The 14,022-nt window shown below is 42.8% G+C and overlaps 1 protein-coding gene across 1 annotated transcript in view; it reads right to left on the bottom strand.

Moving 5' to 3' along the window:
* The window catches only part of ARHGAP42 (Rho GTPase activating protein 42), a 348,862-nt gene extending 342,856 nt beyond the window's left edge, over positions 1-6,006 (bottom strand). The window contains exon 1 of the mRNA XM_005889073.3: positions 5,428-6,006. Coding sequence (XP_005889135.1) covers positions 5,428-5,581 — 154 coding nt within the window. The 5' untranslated portion in view covers positions 5,582-6,006. The remainder of the gene's footprint in view (positions 1-5,427) is intronic.
* Positions 6,007-14,022: the final 8,016 nt, after the last annotated feature.

Raw genomic sequence — 14,022 nt, 5'->3', positions numbered from 1 at the left:
ACCAAGATCTCAAGGATGACCAAATACAAAGTGCAGTAACTACAGAACGCCTTTCAAATTCCTTAAACTTGTCACTGTTCCTTCCATTTATTTAACTCCTTCCCTGTGCCACCAAACACTGGTAGCAAAGTGGACCCTGAACACACACAAAATAGAGACGGGCTTAAAGTGAAAAACCAAATCAAACACCGCAAATGGAAGGCAGGAGTCTCTCAATCTCAGCCTCTCCAAGATCTCTGAATGCAGCCTGTGCACTCAGGGTTTCCTTTCACACTAAACATCTACTTTATCCCCAGACTGCAAGTGCACCGCAGCAGCATGCTTCCAACTGAGGCTGTGGACACTGAACGCAGACACCTCTAAGAAACTGTGTGTGTTTCCCAAATGAACTCACCTATGAAACAGACTCACAGACACAGAGAACACAGCTGTGGTTGCCAAGGAGAAGGAGAGGCTGGGAAAGCGATGCACCAAGAGTTTCGGATTAGCAGATACAAACTACTACACAGAGAATAATGAATAACAAGCTTCCCCTGTACAACACAGGGAACTATATTATCTTGTGATAAACCATAATGAAAAGAATGTGAAAAAGAATGCATATGAATGTATAACTGAATCACTTTGCTGTACAGCAGAAAGTAACACAACAGTGTAAACCAACTATACTTGAATAAATCTGAAAAAAAAAAGAAATTGTGTGCTTCCTCTTGCTAACGTCTTAATTAACTGCATATTCAGTAGCAATTTATAAGCAACCAACTCCTACCATTCTACCATGCCCCTGTTTGTGCCAGGGATCACTAGTGCCAGAACAACCACTTTAAGAACAGACGAAGAAATAAGGTTTATGAGTCAGAGAAGGCCATCAAACAGACAAGTAGATTTTGAAAACCTGCACTTTCAATCAGTAAAAGCGATAAGAAAATGAATCATCAACAATACGTAAGATATTATCAGCAGTCTTTATAGAAGAGAAAATGTCATTTTGGCAAAATAATATCATCCATTCAGTTCAGTTCAGTCGCTCAGTCAAAGTCCGACTCTTTGCGACCCCATGAATCGGAGCACGCCAGGCCTCCCCGTCCATCACCAACTCCTGGAGTTCACTCAGATTCACGTCCATCGAGTCAGTGATGCCATCCAGCCATCTCATCCTCTGTCGTCCCCTTCTCCTCCTGCCCCCAATCCCTCCCAGCATCAGAGTTTTTTTCCAATGAGTCAACTCTTCACATGAGGTGGCCAAAGTACTGGAGTTTCAGCTTTAGCATCATTCCTTCCAAAGAAATCCCAGGTTGATTAAATGTAGTTTTGTAAGTTTTATATTGGATTCACAGTATTATTTATATTTAATTTGTAAGTTGATCTGCCTTTAAGATGGCATGAAAACTAGTTTCATGAATATATTTAACTGTCATAAAAAATAAATTATATTAGAGTCCATTAACTTTTTTTTCTTTAAAAGAAGCTCAGCCACACAAGGTTAAGAAACAGTCTTCTAAAGCTAGAGGAAAAAACTGACCAATTCTACTTTAAGGTGATGAGAGGAAGTGTTATAATAGATAGTTACAAGAAGGGTGGGATGGCCAAGATGCTGCAGGTTAGATGGGAGGAAAGAATATTGATAAGCTCTCCACACAATCAATTCTATTTAATGAGTACAATTCCATTTCAACCGTTCCCTCTCCTTTCCTCTTCTCTTCTTTGGAGGGAGGGTCTGTCTATTCTTGGAAAGACTATGTTCTACTTAAAGATGGTTCTTTGAACTCAAAAGGTTTTATACAAAGTTTTGAATTCAAAAATTTTATTTGAAGGGGAGATTGTATTTTATACGAAGTAAAGGGGGAATTATATAAGAAAGACACTTTGAAATGTTTCTTTGGATATGGTCTATAAAAGGAGAAAATTAATAAGCAAAATGAGCCTATAACTTCACAACCCAAAATTTAAAACTGGCACCTGTTAAAGGAACAAAGTTCACAGACTAACATTTGATAAGAAGAGTAGAGACTGTGAGTCATACAGCATGAACTAAAACCCAATTCACCAGTGTCATATATTCTCAAATACCACTCACCAAATGACTAGATGGCATGTAACAAAATGAACAAACAGTCCTAGTGGTGAGATCTTTATAGCTGTTCCCTCCCCGTAAGGAAAGGTAGGACTCAGAGGTTAAGTTACTTGCGAAGCATCACACAGCATTTGACAGCATCAGAATGTAAACTCAGGTCTACATTAATCCCTATATTAACTCGTTTACTGTCATCCATTTTCTCTGAGTGGATGTGAGAGTGAAATGCAGTTCAGTTCAGTCGCTCAGTCGTGTCTGACTCTTTGCGACCCCATGGATTGTAGCACGCCAGGCCTCCCTGTCCATCACCAACTCCCAGAGCATGCTCAAACTCATGTCCACCAAGTCAGTGATGCCATTCAGCCATCTCATCCTCTGTTGTCCCCTTCTCCTCCCGCCTTCAATCTTTCCAAGTACCAGGGCTTTTTCTAGTAAGTCAGTTCTTCACATCAGGTGGCCAAAGTATTGGAGTTTCAGCTTCATACCAATCTTTCCAATGAATATTCAGGACTAATTTCCTTTAGGATTGACTGGTTTGATCTCCTTGCAATCCAAGGGACTCTCAAGAGTGTTCTCCAACACCACAGTTCAAAAGCATCAATTCCTCAGCGTCCAGGACTCTCACATCCATCTTAAAAATATGTTAAATACCTTACACATTTAAAATTCAAATCATCTAGTCAAGGTCCTCATTTATAATGATCATTCAAAATTCGCTCCTAAAAAAATGCACACCCGGAACCCAAGCTGAAGGAGCACATGTGACTCTCACTGAAACAGTAAAGCATGTGTTACCCAAGAGAGCATGCCAAGACTTTCAGCAGAAAACTTATTAACTAGGTTGGAAATAATATAAGATGCTTTAGAAATGCATGGATGATTGTCAGCTCAGGAAAGTTTTATTAAGAAACCATTCATTATAAACGACGGCAAAGTGCTACATATAAATCTGAAGTGGATAATGGATACACTTACTGAAACAACAGGTATGGAGAATAGAAAGGCATAGTTTAAGGCTGGGGAAAACTGAAGGCTTCCTAAGGCAGAAAGGAAAAACAGAAGGGGCAGAACTGAAGAAAGGAGGGCTCCTTGGTGGATGTGGGATAGAATTAAGGCAGCTTCAAGTCTTTAGACACATTCTTGTCCTCCTACAGGACCAGCTTCAGAGAGCAGGCATTTAGCAGCTGCAGTAGAACCCCAGAGCATCCTCCCCAAGGGACAGAGGTTGCTTGCTGGGAAAAAAAGAAGTGCCCTCATATGACTTCAAGGGTTTCTCGGCTCCAGATCTGTCCTGCTTGGCAGCTAATGCTGGATATTCTTTTAATAAATGCTTTCTTTCCACTACAAGAAAAGCAATAACCAAATGTTAATATAATGCACTCTCCTCACAAATCCTGGAAAGACAGATTGCACATTTTAAGTGTAGAAGGTCAAGTTCAAGAGGCAGGGTCTGTATGTTCAAGGAACTTACACTCTGGAGATATCCTCACTTATAAACGGAAGAACAAACCTATAAAAGAAGCTCCTGATAGTTGCAAGACTAGATTCAATCATAATACAGTTAATAAGATTACTAGTAAAATGATGTACATTTCAGAGATTTTACCACAGCGATGGAAGTGTTTTCCACTTTTGAACCACTGGAATTGATCTCCGGCAGAGCGAGAAGAAAATGTCATCTGTAGACCATCTGGCAGCTCGAGCAAGAATCAGTGCTCTGAGAGAGGGAAACTCTTTTTAAAGAAGCATCATCCTCTCCAAGATGCAAAGAGGCTAGTCCAGAGGCCTCAAGGGGCTTTGTAAATCAGATGGAAGCTAAGTTCACCTTTGGGTATACACAAGATGGACAGAACTACAGATAAACTTGTATATTTTTCACAAATCAGTAAATACTATTATTATCAGTAGCAGCGTCAAATTCAGAAATTAAGTGAATGTAGATACAGAACATATTTTCTTTACCCTGGCTAAGTTAACACAAGTAATAAGTAAATGTTTTAGCAATTAGGATGGTTTAAATAGACAGGATTTGGAGCATACTAATTTCAAGACATTTTGCTAAGGTTCATCTTTACCATGAATACATGCTTCTAAATAGAGATCAGATGCTAATATCATCTTAATTTCAGGCACACACACACCTCCATAATGTTGTTAATGACATACACAATGATGCTTCCCCTACCTATCTCCTGGGGTAGCCATGTCAACCAAAGGACTCTTCACCTTAACAAAAATACCTCACTCATCTAAGACAGACTGGAATTTCCAGGGCTGCATTTCAGAGGCTTTCTATTAAAGAGCAAATAGGTCCTCAGAAAAGTAACCTATAAAGCCTTATCCTTTAGTCAGTCAATTCTCTATGAGAAGCTCTAGTGTAAGACTCTCTGGGACCCCATGGAGGTAGCCTGCCTGTAGTCCTGAAGTCCTCGGTCCATGGGAATTTCCAGGCAAGAATACTGGAGTAGGTTGCCATTTCCTTCTCCAGGGGATCTTCCAGACTCAGGGACCGAATCAGAGTCTCCTGCATTGGAAGGTGATTTTTTTACCACTGAGCTACCTGGGAAGCCCAAGGCTCTCTTTTGTGCTAGTAACTGAAAGTGAAGATTCAGAGAATGCAAGAAGCACAGAAAATCTGAACGGAGGTGTGTGGGAAAGGAGGTGGGAAAAGTTCCTAAACTGAGGCAGTCTTTACTCTCTATAGATCATCAGAAGTTCTGATTGGTCTTTAGCCACTAGGGACTCACCACACCAGAGTTAGAAGGCAAACAGAAAATTAAGAGGCACAAAAAAAAACCTTGAAAAGAGATAAAATGCACTGGTGCCATGCTGTCTTCATCTTGCAAAACTACAAATCTATAAAGTGCCAATGCAATGATTTATTGCAATGAGTCGCTGATGTACCTAAGAACTTAATCATTTCTTTCAATATCACTAAACAAGCTAGCTTCATTTTTATCCTTCAGATAAACTCCTGAGTCCTTCCTCAGGGGCTTTTTTTTTTTTTTTTCTCTTTTAAGCGTTTAAACTAGGCAGAATAAAGTTACAAAAATGACAACAGTCCCCAGTACTGTTCCAGGAGCGTTATACAAAAAGATGCCGAACAACGTTCCTCAGGATACGCTCCGGGGTCCAGCAGAGACCGCTCGCTTCTCTGCAGCCTTGGAAGTAAATAAGTGAAGAACACCTCCGAACAAACTTTGTTGGCCACCAGCAGGGGAGCTCTTCAGCTTTTGTCCCCAAACCCATTCAAACAAAAGAAGCTCCGCTTCCTCCAACCCAGCCCTGAGACCCCCCACCCCGCGGGGGCTCCCCCGGTCCCCGCGCCCTGCCCTCCCGCCGGCCGCACTCACTCCTCAGCGCCCCGATGAGCAGGGAGCCGTCCTTAATAAGCTCCTTGATGAACTTGTTGGTTCGCTCCAGCTCAATCTCGTGACACTGCAGGCGCTCCCTGAAATCCGGGCTGTCCAAGTAGGAGTCGCTGAACTCCAGGGTCGGCAGCCCCATGGCAGCGGCACGGCCGACGGCCGCCGGGAACGCGTCGGGGCCGGCGGTCAAGACGGGCACAGCCGGCGACCAACGCCGGCCGCCGGGGCGCGCGATCGCGTGGAGCGAGGCGGGCCGCGCGGGCGAGCGCAGGGGGAGCGGGTCCCGCGCCTCCCGCGCCGGGATCGGGGCTCAGGCTTCCTCGCCGGCCGGGAAACGCGTGCACGCACGGGCGGCGGGTCCGCTCAGCTCGCCGTCCTCCGGACGCATCGTCGCCGCGAGCGCGGAGGCGGCGGGGTCCCGGGCCGCGGGCGGCGCAGGGAGGCAGGCTCTCGGCCGGCGCAGGGACGCTCTCGGCCGGCGAGGAACGCGCTCGGGCGCGCAGGAACGCTCCCGGCAACTCCGCCCGCTGGCCCACTCGACTGCGCTCTGAGCCGGGAACCGCCAGCGCCCAGCCGCCGCTCCGGCCGGGCTGCCTAAACCCGCCCCCGCGCCGGACGCAGGCTCAACGCGCCGGCCGCCGGGCCGGGCTCCGAGACCCTCCTCCTGCCGCCGCGCCCCCGGCCCGCGCCGCCCCGCCCTCCGCCCGCCCCGCCCTCTCTGCGCTCCCGGCTCTGCGCGCCGCCTGCTCCCGTGCGTTACTCTCGCTGCCTGGGGGCTTGAGGCTCCCGCTGGCCCCGCGGTAACACTCCAGGTTCCTCCAGTCCACAAAACGATCCCCCACTCCCTACACGCCTCCTTGCCCGTCCTTCACCACCCGCTCCCTCGAATTGAACCAGCGTTAGCTTTCCCAAAGTTTAAAGCTAGGTTTTGAAGATGCTACTTTGGAGCGTTCGTTTAGATTTTACTTCTCAAGTCTGCACTGCAATGCATGTATACTCCAGGTTGAAAAGTTTTCCTCTCTTTCCCACCGTTCACTGCCTTGATCTTAAGAGAGTCAAGTTTTTTGTTTGTTTTTAATACTCTAAACGAAAAGCTACAGAGGCCCAAAGGCTGTTTTGTGGTGGTGGTTTTTCCTAGTTGCTGTGAAGGTTGGGAGGATTTTAGGTCGTTTTTATTCCACAAACAAGCACCTCGGACTTTGGTGTTCCTCCTCTAGAAGAGGAATTATTTGCATCACAATACTATATCTTTTATGGTCGGCTCACCTGGAGGGAATTACCCTACAAGCATGGAGATTTTCAAACTGTCGAAGTTGGCTGAAGTTCCAAATGAAAAGTTAATTCGTACCAAGAGGCAGTTACCTCTCCTCTGGTACAGGCTCACCTAATAAATTTCTGTTCTCTGAAAACCTTGACATCGAAAGAAACTACTGCCTTACATCTAGTCCTGCCATCATCTATAGGATTTCTGAGAAGTCAGTTATTTTTCTTAAGGATCTGCTTTTAATTTCTATGTTTTCATTGCTTTGTCCATTTGAACCATCTGTTAAAAAAAAATTTTCTACAGATCATGGGAAAAATTCCGTTAAAGTGCTTTACATTTTTCCCAATTAAGTTTCAGAATCTGTCAGGACTTTTAGTTTCCTTTTTTTAAGTACACATGAACATTAAAAATAGCATGGAAACTAAACCAAGACTGATAAGATGATGTAAACAGTGTATTTGATGGCTTTGATTTTAATTCTTCTGAGCCAAGGAAATTGGACTTTAACTTTCCATCCATGTTTGCATCATTAAACGTCAAAATATTGGCAGAATGGCCAGTCACAATTAGAATCCTTTTAACGTTTAGTAGCTGACCTGTCAGTTGAATACTTTTCTTCTGGGAAGGTGGGGTGGGGTGGAGGGCAACAATTTATTTGTCAGTTAATGGTGTGATACAAGCTGCAGTGGGACTGATTTTCCCCTGAGGTGATTTTACATCTATTCATCGCACAGCCTGAAAGAAAAAATTAGTAGGGCCAAATAGTTCCCCTTCAACTTTTGCCATGTTGCTGTTACAAGCAGCTAAATCCAATGCCAACTGCTGAGATATGAAATAGGATAAAATACAATAATCTCTTCCTGTTTATCATTAAATGAAAGTCCTATGATTAATTCTTTAAAAATGCATCAACAGTCCTTGATATGTAACATTACATAAGTTGGACGTCAATTTTCACCTTTTCTTTAAAAGTCTTATATGTCAGGACAAATTTAATCTAGATTCTAAGATATACATTACCATTTACCCATTCATGTATGTAATTTCATGCTTTATGCCTACTGTATACATTATTAGGATCTGGGCAGAGAAATAATTTATTTCATCATCAGTTCATTTATATAGAGTTTGGATTTTTCCTCCCACGCTCCATCATTTAACCTCTAAAGTTTAGTGTGTTATAATGAACTTTTCCCCTGTATTTTCAGAGTTACTCATGACTTATTCCTGTGATTCATACTTTAATTATACCTGCTAGTCAGGCTTTCTCCTATGCCACATTAACCCAGACGCTTGAGAGACACCAGAAATGGTTTTGCTTTAAGGTGGATTTACAGACAGTTTTGAACTGACTGTAGTTGTTTTCATGTTTTATTTCCCTATCATAATGATAAAAACAGATTCTTTCTAATTTTTCAAAAAAAAAAGAGTGTCCATATCTGCAAGCTCTTTTTCATAGGAAATTTTAATGGACTGAAATGTAGCCTCTCCAAAAATTTCTACTTCATGGTATGTGGCCCTATCAACTGCATGGTGAGTTTCACAAACCCTACTGGCTGACATACACATTGGCATGGTTACTGGCTCAGAGAAATGGCTGTTTGCTTAATCCCAAAATGGGGTGTGTGGGCTTTGCTTGTTTGTTTATTTTAAAGAGCAAAATAATGAGGTAAGGATAGTAAACTAATATATATTTGTAAATCTACCTAAAACATTTTTGTTGACCTGTATTATGTCAGGCACTTAAGCCTGGTGCTTAATTTGTACTTAGTAAGTGAAACTGTTGGGTATTATTAATTGTAATTAGTTTTGTAGACATGGGCCTTCTAGACTAAGATACTCTGAGGCTAAATTCATGGCTTAGTAAGAGATGACGAAATAGAAGGGGAACACACCCAAGAAGACTAAACGCACCCTTCAGCCCTCTCCATGTTCCTGTTTGCATTCACATCTGGGTGTTCTCCTTTCTCAAAGGATACTCCTTGGAAATGGGTTTATATCATTCTGGTTCAACTTTCTGTAAGGTCTAGAAAAACAACATTCACTCCAAATGTGCAAAATGCATGATTCAATTTTTAACATTATTTTCTGTTGTGGCTATATATATATATATATATATATATATATACATACACACACACATGTATATATATAAACATAAAATTTACCATTTTATTTACTTTAAGAGTACATTTCTGTGGCATTAAGTACATTCACATTGTTGTGCAGCCATCACCAGCATCCAACTCCTAAACATTTTCATCTTCTCCAGCTGAAACTTGTTATTCAACAACTTTCCATGCCCCACTTTCCCCAGCCCCTGGTCAACACCATTTTACTTTCTGTCTCTATGAATTTGACTTCTAAGTACCTTATATAAGCAAAAATCACACAATATTTGTCTTTTGTGTCTGGCTTATTTCATTTAGACAATTTCACTATTAATTAGAGAAGCAAGGAAGACAAGACTCAGTTAGTGGGGCCGTGGAAGCAGCAAAGTCAAGACCACCAACTAAGGAAGCAGGAATAACTGCAGATGGTAGAATTTGTCCCACATAATAGTATGACTTCTAAAATTCCCTTCTAGAATAAAATTAAGATTTTATGATAATGACAGATTTCTGAAGAACAGGCTGGAGGAAAAGAACAGAATTCTAATATGAATCGACCATTATCATGAACTAACTACATTTACCAGGGAGAAGATACAGGGAGAGAGACAGAAAGAGAGACATGGGAGTTGGGGGAGAAACTGACTACTACTTCAGGGAGATTTTTTGGTTTGGGTTTTTTGTTTATTTGTGTTTTGGGGTCTTTTCGTAAAGATTTCAATTTCCATTGAGTATTGCCCCCTTGTGGCAAACCATGATGTTTGCTGACAAAAATTGACAGAAAATCATAAAAAGAGTAATCGCTAAAGGGACAAAAATGTCCTGTGCACCTCCATGTGTTGAGTTTGATAAGAAGAATGAATTTATGTATCACAGAGTGCTTACGTGTATCACCTCATCTAAACTTCTCCATGAGCCTCTGAGATAGATATTGTCTACGGACTGATAGCCTCACTTTTGCCTCCACTCTTCAAGGAAGAGGAACCAGAGATCAAATTGCCAACATCCATTGGAACACAGAAAAAGCAAGAGATTTCCAGAAAAACATCTACTTCAGCTTCATTGACTATGCTAAAGCCTTTGACTGTCTGGATCACAATAAACTGGAAAATTCTTAAAGAGATGGAAATACCAAACCACCTTACCTGCATCCTGAAAAATCTGTATGCAGATCAAGAAGAAACAGTTAGAACAAAACATGAAACAATGGACTGGTTCAATATTGGAAAAGTAGTACATCAAGGCTGTATTTAACTTATATGCAGAGTACATCATGCAAAATGCCAGGCCAGACGAAACACAAGCTGGAATCAAGATTGCTGGGAGAAATATCAAGAACCTCAGATATGCAGATAATACCACCCTTATGGCAGAAAGCAAAGAGGAATTAAAGAGCCTCTTGATGAAGGTGAAAGAAAAGAGTGAAAAACCTGGCTTAAAACTCAACATTTAAAAATCTAAGATCATCTGGTCCCATCACTTCATGGCAAATAGATGGGAGGAAAATGGAAACAGTGACAGGCTTGATTTCTTTGTCTCCAAACTCACTGTGGATGTTGACTGAAGCCATGAACTTAAAAGACACTTGTTCCTTGGAAGAAAAGTTATGACCAACCTGCTGCTGCTGCTGCTAAGTCACTTCAGTCGTGTCCGACTCTGTGACCCCATAGACGGCAGCCCACCAGGCTCCCCCGTCCCTGGGATTCTCCAGGCAAGAACACTGGAGTGGGTTGCCATTTCCTTCTCCAGTGCATGAAAGTGAAAAGTGAAAGTGAAGTCGTTCAGTCGTGTCGGACTCTTAGCGACCCCATGGACTGCGGCCCACCAGGCTCCTCCATCCATGGGATTTTCCAGGCAAGAGTACTGGAGTGGGGTGCCATGACCAACCTAGACAGCATATTAAAAAGCAGAGACATTACTTTGTCGACAAAAGTCCATCTAGTAAAAGCTATGGTTTTTCCACTAGTCATGTATGTATTTGAGAGTCAGACCATAAAGAAGGTTGAGTGCTAAAGAATTGACACTTTCAAACTTCGGTGTTGGAGAAGACTGTTGAGAGTCACTTGGACTGCAAGGAAATCCAACCAGTTAACCCTAAAAGAAATCAGTCCTGAGTATTCATTGGAAGGACTGATGCTGAAGCTGCAGCTCCAATACTTTGGCCACCTGATGCAAAGAACCAACTCATTAGGAAAAACCTTGATGCTGGGAGAGATTGAAGGCAGGAGGAGAAGCAGACAACAGAAGTTGAGATGGTTGGATGGCATCACCAACTCAGTGGACGTGAGTTTGAGAAAGCTCTGGAAGATGGTGAAGGACAGGGAAGCCTGGCGTGCTACAGTCCATGGGGTTGCAAAGAGGCGGACATGACTGAGCAACTGAACAACTTCCCCAGTAGCATATTGGACACCTTCTGATCTGGGGGGCTCAGTTTCTGGTATAATATCTTTTTGCCTTTTCATATTGTTCATGGGGTTCTTGTGGCAAGAATAATGGAATGGGTTGCCATTTCCTCCCCAATGAACTAGGTTTTGTCAGAACTCTTCACTATGACCCTTCCATCTTGGGTGGCCCTGCATGGCATGGCTCATAACTTCATTGAGCTATGTAAGCCCCTTGTCCTGATAAGGCTTGATCCATTAAATGCCAAAATTGGCAAAGAAGTACAACAAGGCTGTATAGTGTCACCCTGCTTATTTAACTTATATACAGAAATGCTGGCCTGGATAAATCACAAGCTGGAATCAAGATTGCCAGGAGAAATATCAACAACCTCAGATATGCAGGTGATATCTGAGGTGATATCTAATGACATAAAGTAAAAAGGAACTAAAGAGCCTCTTGATGAAAGTGAAAGAGGAGAGTGAAAAAGTTGGCTTAAAACTCAACATTCAAAAAATGAAGATCATGGCAAGAAGTCCCATCACTTTATGGCAAGTGTGTGTGTGTGTGTGTGTGTGCTTAGTCACACAGTTGTGTCTGACTCTTTGTGATCCCATGGACTGTAGCCCACCAGACTCCTCTGTTTATGGGATTCTCCAGGAAAGAATAATAGAGTGGGTAGCTCATGGAAAATATAAGGGGAAAAAGTGGACGCAGTGACAGATTTTATTTTGTTTGAGCTTCAAAATCACTGCAGATAATGACTGCAGCCATGCTCCAGGAAGAAAGCTCTGACAAATTTAGATGGTGTTTTAAACAGCAGAGATATCACTTTGTTGACAAAGGTCCATGTAGTCAAAACTATGGTTTTTTTCAGCCGTTATGTGTGGATATCTTCTTTATGGAAGAAGAGCTGAAGAATTGATACGATGCTTTCAAATTGTGGTGCTGGAGAAGACTCTTGAGAGTCCCTTGGACAGCAAGGAGATCAGAGCAGTCAATCTGGAAGGAAATTAACCCTGAATATTCATTGGAAGGACTGATGCTGAAGTTCCAATAGTTTGGCCACCTGATGTGAAGAGGTGACTCACTGGAAAAGACCCTGATGCTGGGAAACATTGAAGGCAGAAGGAAAAGGAGGCAGCAGAGGATGAGCTGGTTGGATGGCATCACTGACTCAATGGACAGGAATCTGAACAAACTCCGGGAGACAGTGGAAGACAGAGAAGCCTGGCATGCTGCAGTCCCTGGGGTTAAAGAGAGTCGGACACAACTTAGCAACTGAACAACAACAACAGCAAGTCTCATTTTTAATAGGTGGAGAAATCATGACTAAAAGTGGTGAAATAGCTAGAAGGTATTGGAACTGGAATTTCAACCCAAGGGCCATCTTTAAAGAACCAAACAGCCTCAACAGAAAGTTTTGGTATCAGTTATATACCTGTCCTGTCATAGATGCTGAGAATACAAGGATAAACATAAACTCATCTCATACCTGCTCTAGAGAATTATAGTAGAGATGTTAGTCACATGGTTGCATAAAGGCCATTTGTTAGCAATGTTACTTAGGCAAATTTACCTGTCAGGCTTTCTGTGTCCCCTAAACATAAAATCAGGAGTGATAGTGGTTATTTTGAGCACTTGCAACAGGCTAGTCACTGACCTAACCTCTTTGCATTCACTATTTCACTTAGATTCCTTTGCATCCACTGTTTGACCTAGGTCCCTTTTAGCTCTGTATGGGAGACATCGCTGGGCCTCAGAGTTAAGATGGGCAATCTCCTCCATGCTTTCACAAAGCATAAATTATGGGTAGAGTATTTCTGACACTTCATCCATGTGTCCTGAGAGACTTACTGCTGTTTGGAGAGAAAGTTCTGAATTTCCTTCACTCTCACTGAAACCCCTGCAGAGGTGGTGGCTCTGGCTTTCACAGCAACCAGCAGACCCAGAGGAAGGCACACAGCAAGATTCGACTGAGCAGCTGCAGCAGTCCTGACCCACTCAGCCTACCACTCTGCTCTCCACCTCTGGAGGTAAGAATTTTATAATGAAGATGAGGACACTCAGAAAACCCACAAACAAGCCAACCCTCTGGGATAAGCAGCTCTTTGACTCCCAGACCACACATCTGTGAACATCTCTGTTAGGATGCTTACGATACACGTTTGGGATATATAAATTGTACATAGCTTTTTCCACACTAACATCCTCTGTTTTTAGACTCTAAACTTTCAGTCCATGTCTTCTCATTTGTATCTCTTGCACTCCACACAGGAGCAACCCACAGAGAACACCTATACTATCTTTTAAAACTAGTGTCTTGACTTTTTGGGTAGAGGTGCCTGAGCAGATCTGTAGCGACATAGATGAAGGGTCCTCCCATTGGCTCGGAGGGCTCCCTGAGCGTGGAAGGCAGCTGGAGTTCATCGTCCATGATCCTGGGTCCCCCGTGTCCACGCTCCCACCACCGGGCTCAGCCCACTCTAACAGGCCCGGGCGAATGCGGTGAAAAATGCGATGAAGAAAACAAGCGCAGAAGGAGCTTAAGGAAACTAACTCAGATGAATGAGTCCACACCCCGCAGGGAGAAGTCATAACTCAATCAGAGTGAAGCATATTAACGAATGTGATAAGAAGGGTAATTGAAAAAGAACAGACCCACCCTCTCCATAGGTCGAGCATTTCAGATGGAAAAAAAGACCAAATCTGCAAGAGAATCTGCAATCTGTGGTCCCAGTGGCAACGAAGTTTATGAGGAAGTGTATGCTATTATTCCTGAAAATGTACATTCACTTACATTCTGTCAGAGTGAACTGTATC

The sequence above is a fragment of the Bos mutus genome, chromosome 15, assembly GCF_027580195.1.
Source record: "Bos mutus isolate GX-2022 chromosome 15, NWIPB_WYAK_1.1, whole genome shotgun sequence".
NCBI lineage: Eukaryota > Metazoa > Chordata > Mammalia > Artiodactyla > Bovidae > Bos > Bos mutus.
The sequence above is the reverse complement of the archived record's forward strand: the minus strand, read 5'-3'. Positions and strand labels throughout refer to the sequence as shown.